General features: G+C 47.6%; 1 protein-coding gene across 10 annotated transcripts in view; it reads left to right on the top strand.

Moving 5' to 3' along the window:
- The window catches only part of SLC16A7 (solute carrier family 16 member 7), a 504,734-nt gene that overhangs the window by 379,327 nt on the left and 108,508 nt on the right, over positions 1-16,899 (top strand). For all 10 annotated transcript variants that reach the window (XM_069629859.1, XM_069629854.1, XM_069629851.1 and 7 more), the window contains one exon: positions 1,712-1,855. In XM_069629859.1, coding sequence (XP_069485960.1) covers positions 1,712-1,855 — 144 coding nt within the window. The remainder of the gene's footprint in view (positions 1-1,711; positions 1,856-16,899) is intronic.

Here is a 16,899-nt window from a genome sequence, read left to right as displayed (position 1 = left end):
GTCATAGGACAGGAGAGAAGAAAACCTAAGCGAAGACATAACAGAAGATTGGGTTACATGTGATTTCATCGAATCCCAAAACAACTAATGAAATTTCAACGACTACAAAACAACTAATACAAAAATAACACATTTCTTTTTCGTTTTTTGGGTGTTTCCCACTGCCGAAAGCACCCCTATTTCTTTTTTACTAATACTTTTCCCCGACACCCAAAACCACTATTCCCACTCTCCATTTCTAGTTTTTGCATAAATTAGTTATTTTTGTTTTCATTGTTTTTGTATTCGTTGTAATTTCATTCGTTATTTTATATTCAATATATTCATTGCATACCGAAGACTTAGGAATGGAGGGGAGTGAGATGTGAGGATGACAGACCAAAGAGTAAAGCAGAACAGTAATCAAGTCTGGAAAAACTAGAGGAAGTAATAACGAGTTTAGCAGCACGGAAAGAAGGATAGGGGCACATTCTACACACTTTGAAGAGAAGAACAATAGCGGGCAGTCGAGATGTATGTGAGGCAAAGGTTTTAGTGATGGTTAAAAAATGACCGTAAGATTGTGAGCAGAGGAAGACGAGGGTAGAAGTGAAGGGGGAAAGCAGATGTCAAGAGGAGGTGAGGGGGGTGGGAGAAAGTGGGATGAAGTACAGGATCTCCATTTGAGGAATTGATATGAAGAATATCGGAGTGCATCCAAGTTTGGACAGCAGAAAAGCAGGATGAAACAGGCATGAAGAGAGTCTGAAAATGTTAAGAAGGAGAAAAAGACTTGAGAATCGTCTGCGTAGAAATGAGAAGAAAGATTAAACCATTCAATGATAGAGAATAACAGAATAATGTAGATAGAGAAAAGTAAAGTGACCCAACCCCGAACCGTAAGGAACACTGTATCGGATATGTTAACTGAAGGAAGTTCGAGATGCCCTTAGTTCGTCCACATGCTCATTCCACTGGAGGGCTCCCACGCATGCTTCCAAGGAATTTCACATATCATGACTACATCATGACCTATAATGATAATAAGTGATTTGTGAAATACCACCTGGTTTTCCTGTTACCACCTGACTCATTCAATGGCCTTACTACATAAACTGTTGTTTGCCCTTTGTAGATACAGTTGTGTTGTAGAACTGCTGATGAGCACACTGTGGAAAGAGAATTGTACGTTAGAAAAGAATTAGTGGATTTCAAACTGACTAAAGCTTTTGTCTGTAACTCGGTGGGCATTCACTTTTCTACAACAAGGGGAGGTGGGCTAACATAAAGTTGTGCTTTTTATTGTCGACAGGAGTTGATCGCAAGTCCTAGCGGGCATTCATGATAGAGCTTACTATTTGCCAACCCCTGTGCCATCCATTCCTTCACTTCAGGTTTAGCCTTATTTAGTGTGATTTGGCAGAGGTGGTCAGGAAGGGGCTAAGGTTCTACTCATCATCTCAAAGCAAACTGTATCAAATGTTGAGATCTTTGAGAGCTGATGTTGGTCTCCAAGATGTATGCAGGTCACTGCACCCCACTTATAAATGAAGATAAGAACAGTATTGAATTTGGTGATTTCCGCGCTTTCCAATGTGGCACTGCATGTGTGCACAGTTCTGATGTATGGGAACATAGTCCATAAAGCTGCAAGTGGCCCACTTGAATCCACTGATCCCTGAAGGAAAAAGATTGTTTAGAATCCTAACCATGTAGCTTTCTCCTCCTGCAGGTCCCATCAGCAGCATTTTGGTGAACAAGTATGGCAGCCGGCCGGTGATGATTGCGGGCGGCGTCCTCTGCTCCACGGGAATGGTGGCCGCCTCCTTCTGCAACAGCGTCCTTCAGCTGTACATCTGTATAGGTGTCATTGGAGGTAAGCGCTGGAGCAGACTGCTAAGCCCATGCACACATGTGTCTGTTTTGGTGTCACATTGATGGTTACACCCCCTAATTATAATGAGATTTCTTACATATGGTTACTTTGGGGTTCTGTGATCATTCCCCCCAAACCCCCCTTCTTGACCGTTTTCTTATTCCTGTCTAAATTATCCTCTTTGAGTGTTAGATAAATGCTTGTTGTACCCACCCCCCCCCCCTCCCCAAGGTTGGATGGGGTTAATAGTGGAATAAAGACTAAATCAGGGGTGATGATATGCTGGCATTCTCTCACTTACATATCTGCATATTGTTGACACAGGAAAACTCAAGCACTTTTAAAATATATCCCCAGTTTGGTGGTGAGAAGTCCAGTTGACCCAATCTGGCACCGTTCGTGTCCCAATACGCAGCGTCAATTCCATTGTATTTTGTGTGCAGAAACATATACATATAGGTGAGCAAATGTCCAGTGTGAGCACGCGAAAGAAGCCAACCCATGAATTGTAATACGCCGGGCAAGCAATTGGAAATACCATTCCGAGAATGGTTTTCACCCAGCACACCGTTACCCGAACCCATCCCAGGCCCACTAACGAGAACTAACGAATGCATCTTAGCTAGTTTTCTACAAAGTGATGGCACATACACAATATTCTGGTAAGTGACCATAGAATTGTACTAGTTTTAAAGGTTCAGGGTGGGACAAGGAAGAGTAAATCCGAGAGAAACTCACTTTACCGCGTTCATTTTCCTCTCCGTCTCGTGAAGAAGTTAACGCTTTGCTGGTGTTGTTTACTCATGGATTCCTACGGAATCCACCTGCCATTAGCGGGGTCTAATGCGAAGCAGATTCCATAGTTATACCTTTGGTTTTACGTCTGCATGAATATGTTATACAGGCGTCAAAACGAAACACAGTCACAAGACGGAGGAGGAATGCAGAGCGGAGATCTTATCAACACTCCCTGCCCTTCTCCATCTTCTCACTGCTCTAAAATGGGGCTGAGAGGTAAGTCAAGACGTAGAGGCATTATGCCTCGCTTTTACGCCCTGATTGACCACCAGTGCCTCTTCTAAGCATACATTACAACTGAAAGGTTTTGTAGGTTTCCTTTTTAGTTTTGACGGTTTGGTGGCCCTAAAGAACCACTGATAAGCTGAAACTATTGCACTGGAGTACAGCTAGGAAGGAGATGGGATGTGAGGAGTAACGCACAGCTTGTGGGTGTTGTTTGGTTATTTATCCACCCATTGACTATAGCCATTCCCACTCATTGCCTCCCCCTCCCCACCCAAAACACCCCCTCCTGCAATTTCTTTGAGCTAGCCCTATAATACAGTAATATATAGCTTTGGGATATAAGTCACTGCCAGTGTTATTTCAAAACAGTCTTCTGAGAGTTAATGACTTAATTGGAACTCGACTGACTCGAAAATGTCTTTTAAGGCGGTCGTGGGTAGATGCTCGTTGAGGCACTTCTCCCAGCTTCTTCAATGGGCTTGTGTCGTCCTTTAAGGTGGAAGGCCCAAAGCTGAGGAGTGTGGCAGTCAGCTGGCTTCTCCTTGGTTGTAGGTTCTGAGACCGTCTGCCACTTCCTATCCTGGAAGCTTGCTGCAACGCCTAGCAGGGCACGCTGTGTGCCTGCTGGGTACCGGTTCTTGAGCTGCTGGGGGAATCCTCTGAGTTGTGATTCTCCCTCTGTTCCCTGGGAGAGGCTTACAGGAGGGATCTTGCTTCCCTTGTTGGATATTGTGGCCTTCCTTGACTTGTGGAAGATGTAAGGCAGACTGTGCCTTCAGCTAGGGTCCAAGGTTGGGTTCTTCTTTGTTACTTCAAGTGAAGTCTTTGGATGATATGCCGTAAGAGGGGCCCAGCCCTTAAATGGGCCACATGATTGGTGTAGGCTAAGCCTACCTTAATGAACCAATCCTGGGGTCCCTACCAACAATCTCCCGCATGTGTAAGTTCATAACCAGAGTGTGGTGCAACAGGAAAGGTAAAGGGGTGAAAACAGGAACAAGGTGTGCCCCAGAGTTAAAATGGCAGAATCCTTCTCTCAACAGAAAGAGCTCTGGCCACACTCACTTGTGAAACTAGGTCCCACCCATCTTCCTGTCTGTTGTTGATCAAAGAGTCTCTCTGGTTAATGGTCCTCTCTGTGGTTCCCGATTAAAGTGGCAAGTCTCCCTTGAAGCTGTGGCAAGACCAGACTCTCTGGCTCCTGCATACCACATTCTCATACCTTATGAATGGGGACCTAGTGGGGTGGCCTATTGTAAAGAGCAGACCCAGACATGACAGTTTTCCTGTCATTGATATTGAGGCTGGAGCTGGCTTCAGGTTGACACAGTTAGATATGAAAGGTTGTTGGGTTTCCTATCTCCCATGTTAACCTCTGCAGCCAGGCCCCATGTGGGCTTGTTTGAAGTACTCTCCATTGGTATGTTAATCGCTGCCACCAGCTGCAGGGTCTAACAAAAGAGCAGAGCGGTTCCATGCAGCCTTTGTCAGTTAATCAGGCTGTCCATGGCAGGGGGAGGCTTGGTCCTCCCCCTTCCTGGAGATGTCGTTGTGTACTCCTGCCTGTCACATTCTAACTAAATATGACAGTCTGGATTTTGCCTGTAGGCCGTGTCCATGCCAGAGTACACGATTCTATGCTTTTGTCCAGCATAGGGAAATGTATGTGGATTAGCTCAACCCATTTTCCTGAGGTTTTTCTACCATCATTCCATTTATTTTAACATTTAAAAAAAGCCCAGGCGAGCGCCCGCCCACCATGCAGATATATATATTCAAATGAGGGTGAGCACATCCGTTTTCAGGAGGAGGGCATTAGGCCAGGAATTCTCTGTAATTGGGCCAAGTTATCAGTTGCACTGTACAATGTAGACCGGTCGCATGTGTGATTTTGCTGAGTGGTCCAGAATAGCAAACTCACCGTTTGCAAAGGGTTAATTTCCTCAAAGAGTGCTGTACATAAAGGACATGGGGAGGGGGGTGGGGGGGTTTCTACAATTAAGGGTGCGGGCGTAGCCCAGGAGTGGGACGGTTATTTTGGGTAGGGCAGGGGGAAAGTTCCAAATGGGAGAATTAGGTCGCCAGACTCCAAAGTAGGGTTCAGAGGTTTTTCTAGAAAATAACTCATAATCACTTTGTAAGTTAACGTTTTTTTTTCACTGCAGGACCTTCTTATGGGCATTCCCCCTGTGACCTCCCGTGGACTCCCTCCACCCTAGCCCAGACTTTGCTACAACCCCAAGTTGACTTTCGACTAGAGATCGGTAACACCTACCATCTTTTCATCATCGCATTCTTACTTCCGCAGAAAACCGCCATAAAAGAAAGCAAATCATACATTTCATACAACCACAAAATACATAAAAATGTGAAACAGTGACAAGAGGTTCACTTAAAGTCAATACACAATAAACGGCAGGAAGAACATGCATCTTTAAAATAATTCCTACACACCATCAATGCGAGTAGGTATATATATATATATATACATACAGTGTGCAACAGCCACAGAATTTAAGCCAAATAAATCCAAGTTAGGTTACAGCATTCTTCTTTTCATAAGAACACGATTTAAAAAGGTGGGGACCACCACGGAAACTGAGTAAGTAGAACATAATTTCATAACATCAAGAGCAGAACTAATTGTTCTTAGGTTTAGGCCATTGGGACCTCTGAAGGGTATATGCAGGTCAACACAAAATGCAGTGTCATTCATCTTCAGTCATGTTGGCACAGAAGGGAGATGAAGTCTTGTCCCATTTGGCTGCATAGTGGGCCAGTGGTAGAATGCTTAGGCGAAACATAGTGAGAATACGTATCGCCTTGGAACTTAATCAAAAGTTAAGATAGGTCTGCATGCCCAGGTTTGTCTTCTCTTTGATGTAATTAGTGTTAAGACGGATTTCTGAATTCTGTCCTGGTGGCGCAGAAGTTCAGAAGGCCAACCTAATTACTTGGAACAGGGTAACCTCTGGACAAGCCAGACCAATCAAGGTAGCGATCGCGGCGGTCAAGACTAGGTCTCAAGAGGGGTGAGGGTGACTGAAAGCCCGCAATGAGCACACAAAGCAAGAGCGCTTACAAACTACTCCAAACAGTTGTTATATCAAAAATAGATACACATTTATTTTAAGGCCTTTAAAACAATGACCGTAGCGAGAAAATCACAATATCACAATATTAAACCAACACATACCATATCAACACAATATATATACAAATACAACAGTCGCTAGCGTTATAAGCACGAAATGTGTAGTCCACCTGAAAGGGAAGGAAAACAGGCAGTGCGATAACGCTTTAGACTCAGTTCGCCTTCAGAGGCACCTAACTAGATGGAAGTCCGAGCCCTGCGAAGAGTGGAGCCTTGTGCTCAAAGTACCTGCCACGCCGGTGCCAACGGGCAAAAGGAGAAGCTCTTCGGAGGAAGTCAGGCAGTTCGGGTTAGTGCACAGCAGAAGGAGAACAGGTTCCGCAACTCAAGCGCAGCCTCCACAGCGGGCAGAAGCAGAGCGCGAGTACGGCCAAAAAGGGTGCTGTTTTTACACAGCAGAGAAAAGCAATGGGATACTGCAGGAGGGCGACCAGATCCTAGCTAAACTACTCACCGGTCCCCGAAGCAAGCAGACCCAGGCTTCTCCACGTTAGTTTCAGCAGCTGTCAGGTTCAGAAGAGCAGGGAACGCCTCGTAGTCGTGTAGAGCAAAAAGACGTCCCAATCGACGAAACCAGCACAGTTTGTTGCCGCAGCAGGACAACGGAGCGGCCGTGTGTATTCGAGCCAAATGTACACTCCTCCCTTCAGACTTGGGAACGCCAAGTGTACGAAGCGTGGGAGCGTGACAAGGACTCGGAATACAACACAACCTGGCGGCGGTTACAGAGCAGGACTCCCTTGTAAGCTGGTCAGTCAACTGGATGGCCCAGAGACGCTTCCGAAGGCTTACTTGGCAGGAGATGATGAAGTCGCCGGGAATAGCTGTTCCTGCTATTCCAAAGGTTGAAGCACCAGTACAGGCCTTCTGGTTCGATCAAAGGAGGAAAGGGTTTCACAGGACGACAGCAGTGCAAAGGAGGATTCCTTCAGCGGGTCACCAGCGATTCCTCGGTCCAGCCTCTTGGTTGCAGGATACTTGGCTCCTGTATTCCTTCGTTCGTGAGAACTCAGGAGATCGACATGGTAGTGGTGTTTCCAGCCCCCTCTTATCCACGGTTCCCTTCGCGCCAAAACGGAGGGGAGCCAATGGGAGATCCGCTCATCAACACACATACCATATGTGGACCAATCACGGACCACGGTGGTCCCAGGCATTCACACTACCCTAGACTCTCTGGCACCCAGGATGTGTATTGGGACCAGACATCCCAGCCCACACCCTGGAGGCACACAAACGACATGTAGAAGCCAGCGAAAGCAACCACGTTTCGCGGGAAAGTACATGCCCAAATAAGGAAGGCCCCGGGTCGCTCGACCTGGGGAAGGTGAAGGGACCAAGACGGTCAGTGGACAAGACAAAGGAGCCTCGTGGTCTGGCCATTTTGGGAGCCAGGCCACCATTTTGGGTTCAGTGCGAAAAACGTGCTCAGAACGCCAAAAGGAGCTCAAAATAAACAAAACGATCGCTGCCACCATTCGAGTCCCTGAATGACTTGCACCGATCAAATACCATCCTAAAAGAGTATCTAGGGCCTGTAGAAGGCTAGAGACCCAAGAGAGCTGTAACTTAGCTTACAGTGCCCTCTTGTGTCATGTTGCACGAAAGCCGCAACACGATAAAAGAAACTACGGGAAACAGCGTTCCCCGGTACTGACTGTCTTAAGGGCATGTCAGTTTCCCCATAAGAAAAAGAGCGAAAGCCCAGAGGAGTGCGGCAGAAGGCTGCACTTCTCTGGCAAAGTCAAGAACAAGGTGAAAAACAACAGCAAAATGTTTAGGGGTTGCCACATGGAAGGAAAATGACCTACAATTACGAAATCTTTCCTAACACTCACCAGTCCCAGACTATGGACAGGGGGAACTAATCCACCCCTGGATGAGTCTCTTGTTCAGGTCGGTTAAACATTCTGGACAACCCATCAGCATTGCTATGTTGGACACCTGGCCTATGCTCAATAGTGAAGTCGAAGCCTTGTAGACTTATGGACAACCTAAGCAACTTTGGATTCTCCCCCTTCATGTTCATTAGCCACTTTAACGGCTTATGGTCAGTCTGCACAGTGAAGTGGGTCCCATAGAGGTAGGGCCTCAGCTTCCTTAGGGCCCACACAACAGAGAAACATTCTTTCTCTACCGTGGACCACCTGAGCTCTCTGTCCTTAAGCTGGCGACTAATAAAACCGATAGGGTGTTCCTTACCCTTCTCATCTACTTGTGATAGTACAGCTCCTATCCCAGTGTCAGAGGCATCCGTCTGCACGATAAAAGGTCTTTGATAATCAGGGGCCCTGAGGATAGGGGCCTGGCACAAGGAGTCTTTCAAGCCATTGAAGGCCTTCTCACACTCGTCGGTCCAAGTTACCTTCTTGGGTTTCTTCGGAGTTGTGAGGGCAGTCAGAGGAGCAGCTATGGTGCCATAGTCTGCCACAAAATTGCGGTAATACCCCGTGAGTCCTAAGAAGGCTCTCACTTGGGTTTGCGTAGTGGGGGTAGGCCAGTCTTGTACTGCTTGTACTTTACTGGGTAGAGGCTGTATCCTCCCTCCACCTACTTCATGTCCAAGGTAAACCACTGAGCCTTGTCCAATCTGGCATTTACTAGCCTTTATGGTCAAGTGGGCTTTCTGAAGAGCCTGGAGCACAATCCCGAGGTGTTTCACATGGTCTTCCCAGATGGCACTGAAAACTGCTATATCGTCCAGATATGCAAGACAGAATTCGTCCAACCCATTCAACACATGATTCACAAGCCTCTGGAAAGTGGCAGGTGCATTCTTCAACCCGAACGGCATTACCCGGAATTGGTAAAGGCCGTCTGGAGTAGAAAATGCTGTCTTCTCCTTGGCATGCTCTGCTAAAGCTATTTGCCAATAGCCAGCAGTGAGGTCAAACGTGCTGAGGTACTTGGAGGCACCCAAAGTATCCACCAGCTCATCTGCTCGAGGCAAGGGGTGTGCGTCTGTCTTGGTGACAGCATTCAGAGCCCTGTAATCCACGCAGAACCTCAATTCAGAAGTGCCTGCCTTTGGAACCAAAACCACAGGGCTGGACCAAGGACTACTAGAGGGTTCAATCACCCCAAGGTCTAACATGTTGTTGACCTCGGTCTTGATATAAGACCGTACTTTGTCTGACATCCTGTATCCCCTACTTTTGGTAGGTACACTGTCTCCTGTGTCAATGTTATGTTTGCACCAAGGTGTCAAACCAGGCGACTGTGAAAACAGGGGGGAAAACTGCCTAAGCAAACTTTTCACCTCAGCCTGCTGATCAGAAGTCAGGTGAGGGGCCACTCGGACTCCCTCAAAGGAGCTATCTGAAGGACCGCTTTGGAACAGGTCGGGGAGAGGTTCCGACTCCTCTTCCTCAACATCTGAAGCCAGTAGCAGTGCTGCGATTTCGACTCTTGGGACGAAAGCCTTCAGCCTATTCACGTGAAACACTTTTGGAGCCTGTCCAGGCCTTCCAAGGTCCACTAAATAGTTAACCTCACCCAGGGGCTCCACCACTGTGTAAGGGCCTGACCATTTGTCCTGTAAAGCTCGAGGCCTTATGGGATTCATGATCAGGACTTGCTGACCAGGTGTAAAGTTGATGAGGGAAGCTTTCTGGTCGTACCAATGTTTCACCAGCGCTTGCCCTGCCTTCAATTTATCACTAGCCAAGCCCATCAGAAGTACCATCCGTTTTCTGAGCCCTAGCACATAATCAACTACATTGGTAGTAACAGGGGGAGTGGGCATCTCCCATCCCTCTTTGACGATGGCTAAGGGTCCCCGTACGGGATGACCGAACAGAAGTTCGAAGGGGCTGAAGCCAACACCCTCCTGTGGTACCTCTCGGTAGGCAAACAGTAAGCATGGTAAAAGAAGATCCCATTTTCTTCTCTGAGGTTCCTCCAGAGCCCCAATCATGCTCTTTAACGTTCTGTTGAAACGTTCCACCAGACCATGGTCTGGGGGTGGTATGCAGAAGAGAACTTGTAGGTGACCCCACATTCTTTCCACATAGCCTGCATATACTTCGACATAAAGTTGCTGCCACGATCTGACACAACTTCTTTAGGGAAGCCAACCCTAGTAAATATGCCGAGTAAAGCTTTTGCAACTGACTTGGCAGTTACAGTTTTCAATGCGATGGCCTCAGGATACCTGGTTGCATGGTCGACCAGCACCAGGATAAACCTATTGCCCGAGGATGTTTGCGGGTCAAGGGGACCAACGATGTCGATCCCTACCCTTTCAAATGGTACCCCCACAACTGGGAGCGGTACCAACGGAGCTTGGATTGTCGCGCCAACCTTACCAGACAACTGGCAGGAGGCACAACTCCTGCAGTGACTTTCTACTTGCACCCCCATCTTGGGCCAGTAGAAGTGCATGGATAACCTTTGCTTGGTCCTCTTCATACCAAGGTGACCAGCAAGGGGAACTTCATGCGCCAACTGCAGGAGGAAGGGCCTAACAGCAAGGGGAACCACCAACCTCCTATGGTCTCCTTCTGTAGACTCTGTGGGCTCACTATACAGGAGTCCACCTTCCCAATAAATCCTATGCTTCCCAGGAGGTTCACCCTCAAGCTGGGAGCAGGCCTGTCTCCTTAGGCCTTCCAGAGATGGGCACTCACGTTGGCCTTTACTGAATTCGTCCCTATCAGGACCTCCTTCAACTAACAAGTCTTTTAGTTCAGGATGATCGTTGGGGTCGAATACTTCAGGCATCGCCACCTCCTCGTCAGGCCCGGGCGATTGACCAACTTCCTCCACCGCAGTGGTAGGCGAGCTCGGGGGAATATTCTCTTTCCCTCGTTTTGACTTGTAGACTCCTTTCGCCTTGGGTTTCCCCTTTGGCTGGGGCGGCGTATTGGACTTGGCCAATGCTGCCCGTGTTTGAGACCGTGTGTAGGGTCTTTCGGCAGTGTCTCCTACGAGCCCTAAAGCTCTGAGATCATTACCCAACAAGACCTTTCCCGGGACGTTTCTCTGAATGCTCACTGGAATCCTGACTGCTGTACCATTTAAAGTAAGATTTACAGGTATTACGGGAAACATACGGAGGGGGCCGTCAGCCAACTTAGTGGGCATCAGAGTAGCTCTGGCAACTTCCTCTGAGTCTACCAAGGTAGAATCCACTACAGTGCGACTGCACCCACTATCCCTAAGAGCTGGAGTATCCACTCCATTGATCAGCACACTGTCTTTAAAGTAGTGCTTGGTATTATCCGGAATCCTAGCATAAGCCTCTGCGACTTTAGGCTCCCAGGAACCCAGGGACACTAAAACTACCTCAGCCTCTATCCCGCTGGGAAATGAGTCTGAGGAGAAGGATGCTCCTGTAATCTCTTCTTCCTCGTAGGAGGAGAAGGCCAGATTAGCGGAGTGGACCCCCAAAGGTCTAACCTTACAACGGGGATCCCCCTTCACGTGGTCAGTTGCTCCACAAGAAAAACAAGCCCCAGTGGGTCGGTTTACGTAGGGAGGCTTATTGTAACCAGAGTTCTGTTTCGGAGGCGGACCTCCACTGCCCTGTGAGTTCTCTTGTGTCTTACCCTTGTTTTTCTTTTTGTGGCCCTTATGGGAAGAAGATTTAGCAGATTCCCCACCCTCCATATCTTTGGACTTTTTCCCTTCCTCCTGCTTACCAGGATGAGTTTTGTCCTTATGGGACACTCGATGTGACACCCATAAGTCTGCTGCAATGGCCAGCTTCTTAGGATCTATCTCCTTCGAATCGGCCAAATGCTGCTTAAGCTCCGGGGAAGAAGAAGCAAAAATATGTTCCAGCATGACAAGATTTATCATGCCTTCGAAGGTAGAAACCTTATAACCTTCGACCCAGCCAGTTAAGTTTTTCAAGGATTCAGCGACATAAGATACCCAAGTACCACCTTCCTTTTTCTTATACTCTCGAAAACGCTTTAAATATTGGGCCGGAGTCTTCCCAAACTTTAAAATGAGAGTTTGCTTTAACATTGCGAAATCAGCTCGCTCAGCCTTCGACATTTCCATGATGGCACTACAGCCAGAATGGGGCAGTCTACTGAGCAACCATGCAATCTTATCAGCATTGTCAACTTCTTGAACCTCGCATGCATACTCAAACGCATTCAGCCAGTCCATAATGTCATTCCTTTCTTCATACACACTGAGCAGATCTTTCGGAAACCGTGGATGAGAGGAAGCCCCAGACCCATGTCCAGGACCCTTGGACCCATTTGCAACCTGAAGCTTGGCCAGTTCCAACTGGTGATCCCTGTCTTTTTGTTTTTCTGCCTGTTCGATTTTTAGTTTGGCTATGCTGAATTCAAGCTCCTGCTGCCTAAACCGCAGCTCTTGCTTCTTGAATTCAAGCATAGCCTCCCCATCAGCACTGGCAGAGGAAACATTAGACATCACATCCTCCCTGTCCTCGTGGTCGCGATGGATCAGTGCAGCGGCAGAACCGTCGGTTCTACCAGTGAGAGCAGCCCCACCACCTTCTGCACTGTCCTCAGAAGTTATAGCGTCAAGCTGCGCTTCTTGCCACGCCACGATTCTTTGGATCATTTCCAATTTAGTGCCTTGAGAGGAAACACCTCTCTCCGCACACATCTTCTTCAATGTTTCTGATTTGGAAGCATTTAAAGTTAACAAGGTATTTGTTTCCATACTGTTAGATAGGACTATGGCCTTTTTAAAGTTATACTACAACAATTCACTACGTGTCCTGGTTGGAATAACCTGAAATGCCCTAGTTCGTGCGCAACACTGGATACCTTCAGTCGTATCCCACCGCTGTACACCAATTTGTTAAGACGGATTTCTGAACTCTGTCCTGGTGGCGCAGAAGTTCAGAAGGCCAACCTAATTACTTGGAACAGGGTAACCTCTGGACAAGCCAGACCAATCAAGGTAGCGATCGCGGCGGTCAAGACTAGGTCTCAAGAGGGGTGAGGGTGACTGAAAGCCCGCAATGAGCACACAAAGCAAGAGCGCTTACAAACTACTCCAAACAGTTGTTATATCAAAAATAGATACACATTTATTTTAAGGCCTTTAAAACAATGACCGTAGCGAGAAAATCACAATATCACAATATTAAACCAACACATACCATATCAACACAATATATATACAAATACAACAGTCGCTAGCGTTATAAGCACGAAATGTGTAGTCCACCTGAAAGGGAAGGAAAACAGGCAGTGCGATAACGCTTTAGACTCAGTTCGCCTTCAGAGGCACCTAACTAGATGGAAGTCCGAGCCCTGCGAAGAGTGGAGCCTTGTGCTCAAAGTACCTGCCACGCCGGTGCCAACGGGCAAAAGGAGAAGCTCTTCGGAGGAAGTCAGGCAGTTCAGGTTAGTGCACAGCAGAAGGAGAACAGGTTCCGCAACTCAAGCGCAGCCTCCACAGCGGGCAGAAGCAGAGCGCGAGTACGGCCAAAAGGGTGCTGTTTTTACACAGCAGGGAAAAGCAATGGGATACTGCAGGAGGGCGACCAGATCCTAGCTAAACTACTCACCGGTCCCCGAAGCAAGCAGACCCAGGCTTCTCCACGTTAGTTTCAGCAGATGGCAGGTTCAGAAGAGCAGGGAACGCCTCGTAGTCGTGTAGAGCAAAAAGACGTCCCAATCGACGAAACCAGCACAGTTTGTTGCCGCAGCAGGACAACGGAGCGGCCGTGTGTATTCGAGCCAAATGTACACTCCTCCCTTCAGACTTGGGAACGCCAAGTGTACGAAGCGTGGGAGAGTGACAAGGACTCGGAATACAACACAACCTGGCGGCGGTTACAGAGCAGGACTCCCTTGTAAGTTGGTCAGTCAACTGGATGGCCCAGAGACGCTTCCGAAGGCTTACTTGGCAGGAGATGATGAAGTCGCCGGGAATAGCTGTTCCTGCTATTCCAAAGGTCGAAGCACCAGTACAGGCCTTCTGGTTCGATCAAAGGAGGAAAGGGTTTCACAGGACGACAGCAGTGCAAAGGAGGATTCCTTCAGCGGGTCACCAGCGATTCCTCGGTCCAGCCTCTTGGTTGCAGGATACTTGGCTCCTGTATTCCTTTGTTCGTGAGAACTCAGGAGATCGACATGGTAGTGGTGTTTCCAGCCCCCTCTTATCCACGGTTCCCTTCGCGCCAAAACGGAGGGGAGCCAATGGGAGATCCGCTCATCAACACACATACCATACGTGGACCAATCACGGACCACGGTGGTCCCAGGCATTCACACTACCCTAGACTCTCTGGCACCCAGGATGTGTATTGGGACCAGACATCCCAGCCCACACCCTGGAGGCACACAAACGACATGTAAAAGCCCGCGAAAGCAACCACGTTTCGCGGGAAAGTACATGCCCAAATAAGGAAGGCCCCGGGTCGCTCGACCTGGGGAAGGTGAAGGGACCAAGACGGTCAGTGGACAAGACAAAGGAGCCTCGTGGTCTGGCCATTTTGGGAGCCAGGCCACCATTTTGGGTTCAGTGCGAAAAACGTGCTCAGAACGCCAAAAGGAGCTCAAAATAAACAAAACGATCGCTGCCACCATTCGAGTCCCTGAATGACTTGCACCGATCAAATACCATCCTAAAAGAGTATCTAGGGCCTGTAGAAGGCTAGAGACCCAAGAGAGCTGTAACTTAGCTTACAGTGCCCTCTTGTGTCATGTTGCACGAAAGCCGCAACACGATAAAAGAAACTACGGGAAACAGCGTTCCCCGGTACTGACTGTCTTAAGGGCATGTCAGTTTCCCCATAAGAAAAGGAGCGAAAGCCCAGAGGAGTGCGGCAGAAGGCTGCACTTCTCTGGCAAAGTCAAGAACAAGGTGAAAAACAACAGCAAAAAGTTTAGGGGTTGCCACATGGAAGGAAAATTACCTACAATTACGAAATCTTTCCTAACAATTAGCTACCAATTTTCCTTCAAAACAAATAGCCATCCATTAAAACGGTTCTTAATACGAGTTTTCTACATAGTGCCAAACTTATTAGGATCATCCCACAAGTCTGCAAGACCAAAGTTTGTTAGCATAGACTTCACGTGCTTAAAACACGGCAGTGGCTTACCGCCAGGTCTGTGCAACACCTCCTCCAAACCTTCCCTATGGAGAACAAACGTTTCCAAGTTTCACATTTTTGACCAACATAACACAGGTTGTAACATGATGCCAGATTATATTTCTGTCAAACCAACCAAGAAGCCGTTTTAAAGATGTATTGCTCGATATTTGGATTGTGGGGCAGGATGTGTGGCTTCCTCCACCCTAGCCCAGACTTTGCTAGAACCCCAAGTTGACTTTAGGCAACACCTACTGTCTTTTCATTCTAGCTATGGGAGAGCCTAAAGGCTGTCGCCTTGTCGAGCTGACTCCCTCCAGGACTTCCTAAGGGTTCCTTAAGTCTCTATGGCAGTTCCTAAAGTTCCTTTCCCAGGTTTGATAGAAATGGACAGGTTTTTGATTGTACCAATAACAAACAACCAACACCTTTCACTCTCTCCCCTACTTGCTCCCTTTCACTCCTTTCCATGATCTTGTCTGTTACTCACTCCCCCACCTCTTCCTATTCTGGTCTTAATCATCCCTTCTTCTCTTTCTCTTTCTTGTCTCCTCTCATCTCTGCCTCTGATGCTCGCATGCTCTTTCTCCCGTTCTCCTCTCTTTATTCTTCTACAATTCTCTCGTTTCTCTCTACCTCTCCCTCTGATGGTCTCATGATCTGCCTCTCCCCTCCTCCCTCTCTCTGCTCTGCTCTTCTCTCCATTCCTATCTTCTCTCTTCCCTCCTTTGCTCACCCCTCCTCGACACCCACACCCACTCACTAGCTTTCTACAGTCACCCATGCACTATTTGGTACCACACTCTCTCACTACCAACACCTCACCTGTTACCATCTCCTGCACCACTGCAAGCTCCTTCCTACTCTGCTTCAGTGTCCATCTTCTGCCTGATTCGTCAGTCCACCTTCACTCTATCTGACCTCTCCTGAACACCTTGCCCCCTGTCTTCCATTCACTGCTCTTTTATACTCCTCCTTTACTGTTTCTGTCCTTCCTCCCACTTCATCGGTCCACTATATCACCTGCCCTAAGGGCCAAACACTGTCTGCGTTTCCCCTAGGAATGGGCCTTTACACAGTAGGTCTTCATACGCTCTTCTTGGCCTGCCACTTTTTCCCACACTGGATGTTATACGCCTGTTTATTTATCATTAAAGGCAGGCTAGTCAGTAGTTATGCATCTGAACGCATCTTTATTCATATATCAACTGAACTCCCATCCCCTTACATTCTAGAGTTCCCCCAACCATCATTCTATTACTCTAAATTCTATCTACTGTTGTACTGTAACCATGCAAAGATACTATACAACACCCCCCCGCCTTACTTATCATATAACTACTTTTTAGAAGCTATCAACCATTACATTTGTTCAATAAGTCTTGCTGGCTCGCGAACAACTCTTTGAGATTTGTTTCTCATAATCCCACCGTGAAGTTCATCCCTGATGTCCATGGCCCCTGGAGTCCCACCAGAATCAGAATGAATTCCATCAGCATCCATCACTCCAAAATGTCCCTTTCCACTGCCTTCTGCACACACCTCCCTCGGAACAGGTTCCTCTCCCTCCACATGCAACCACGTTAAATCAATATCCATGTCACAACTATGTGATTCACTCTTCTCAATTTTACCACAGGGGCATACATTTTTTAAAAAAGGATACATTTCTCGTGATTTCCCCATCAACACCAGTCGCTGTGACGAGAGATCCCTTTACATTTTTGACTCTCAACTGTGTTGGTCTATACTTAGAGTCTGTTTTTTTCCGCTGCTTCTGTTTCACAAACACCATATCCCCTTCTTGCAGTTCTATCTCAGCAGCTT

Source organism: Ambystoma mexicanum, chromosome 12, assembly GCF_040938575.1.
Source record: "Ambystoma mexicanum isolate Mex_15411 chromosome 12, UKY_AmexF1_1, whole genome shotgun sequence".
Classification (NCBI taxonomy): domain Eukaryota; kingdom Metazoa; phylum Chordata; class Amphibia; order Caudata; family Ambystomatidae; genus Ambystoma; species Ambystoma mexicanum.
The sequence above is the reverse complement of the archived record's forward strand: the minus strand, read 5'-3'. Positions and strand labels throughout refer to the sequence as shown.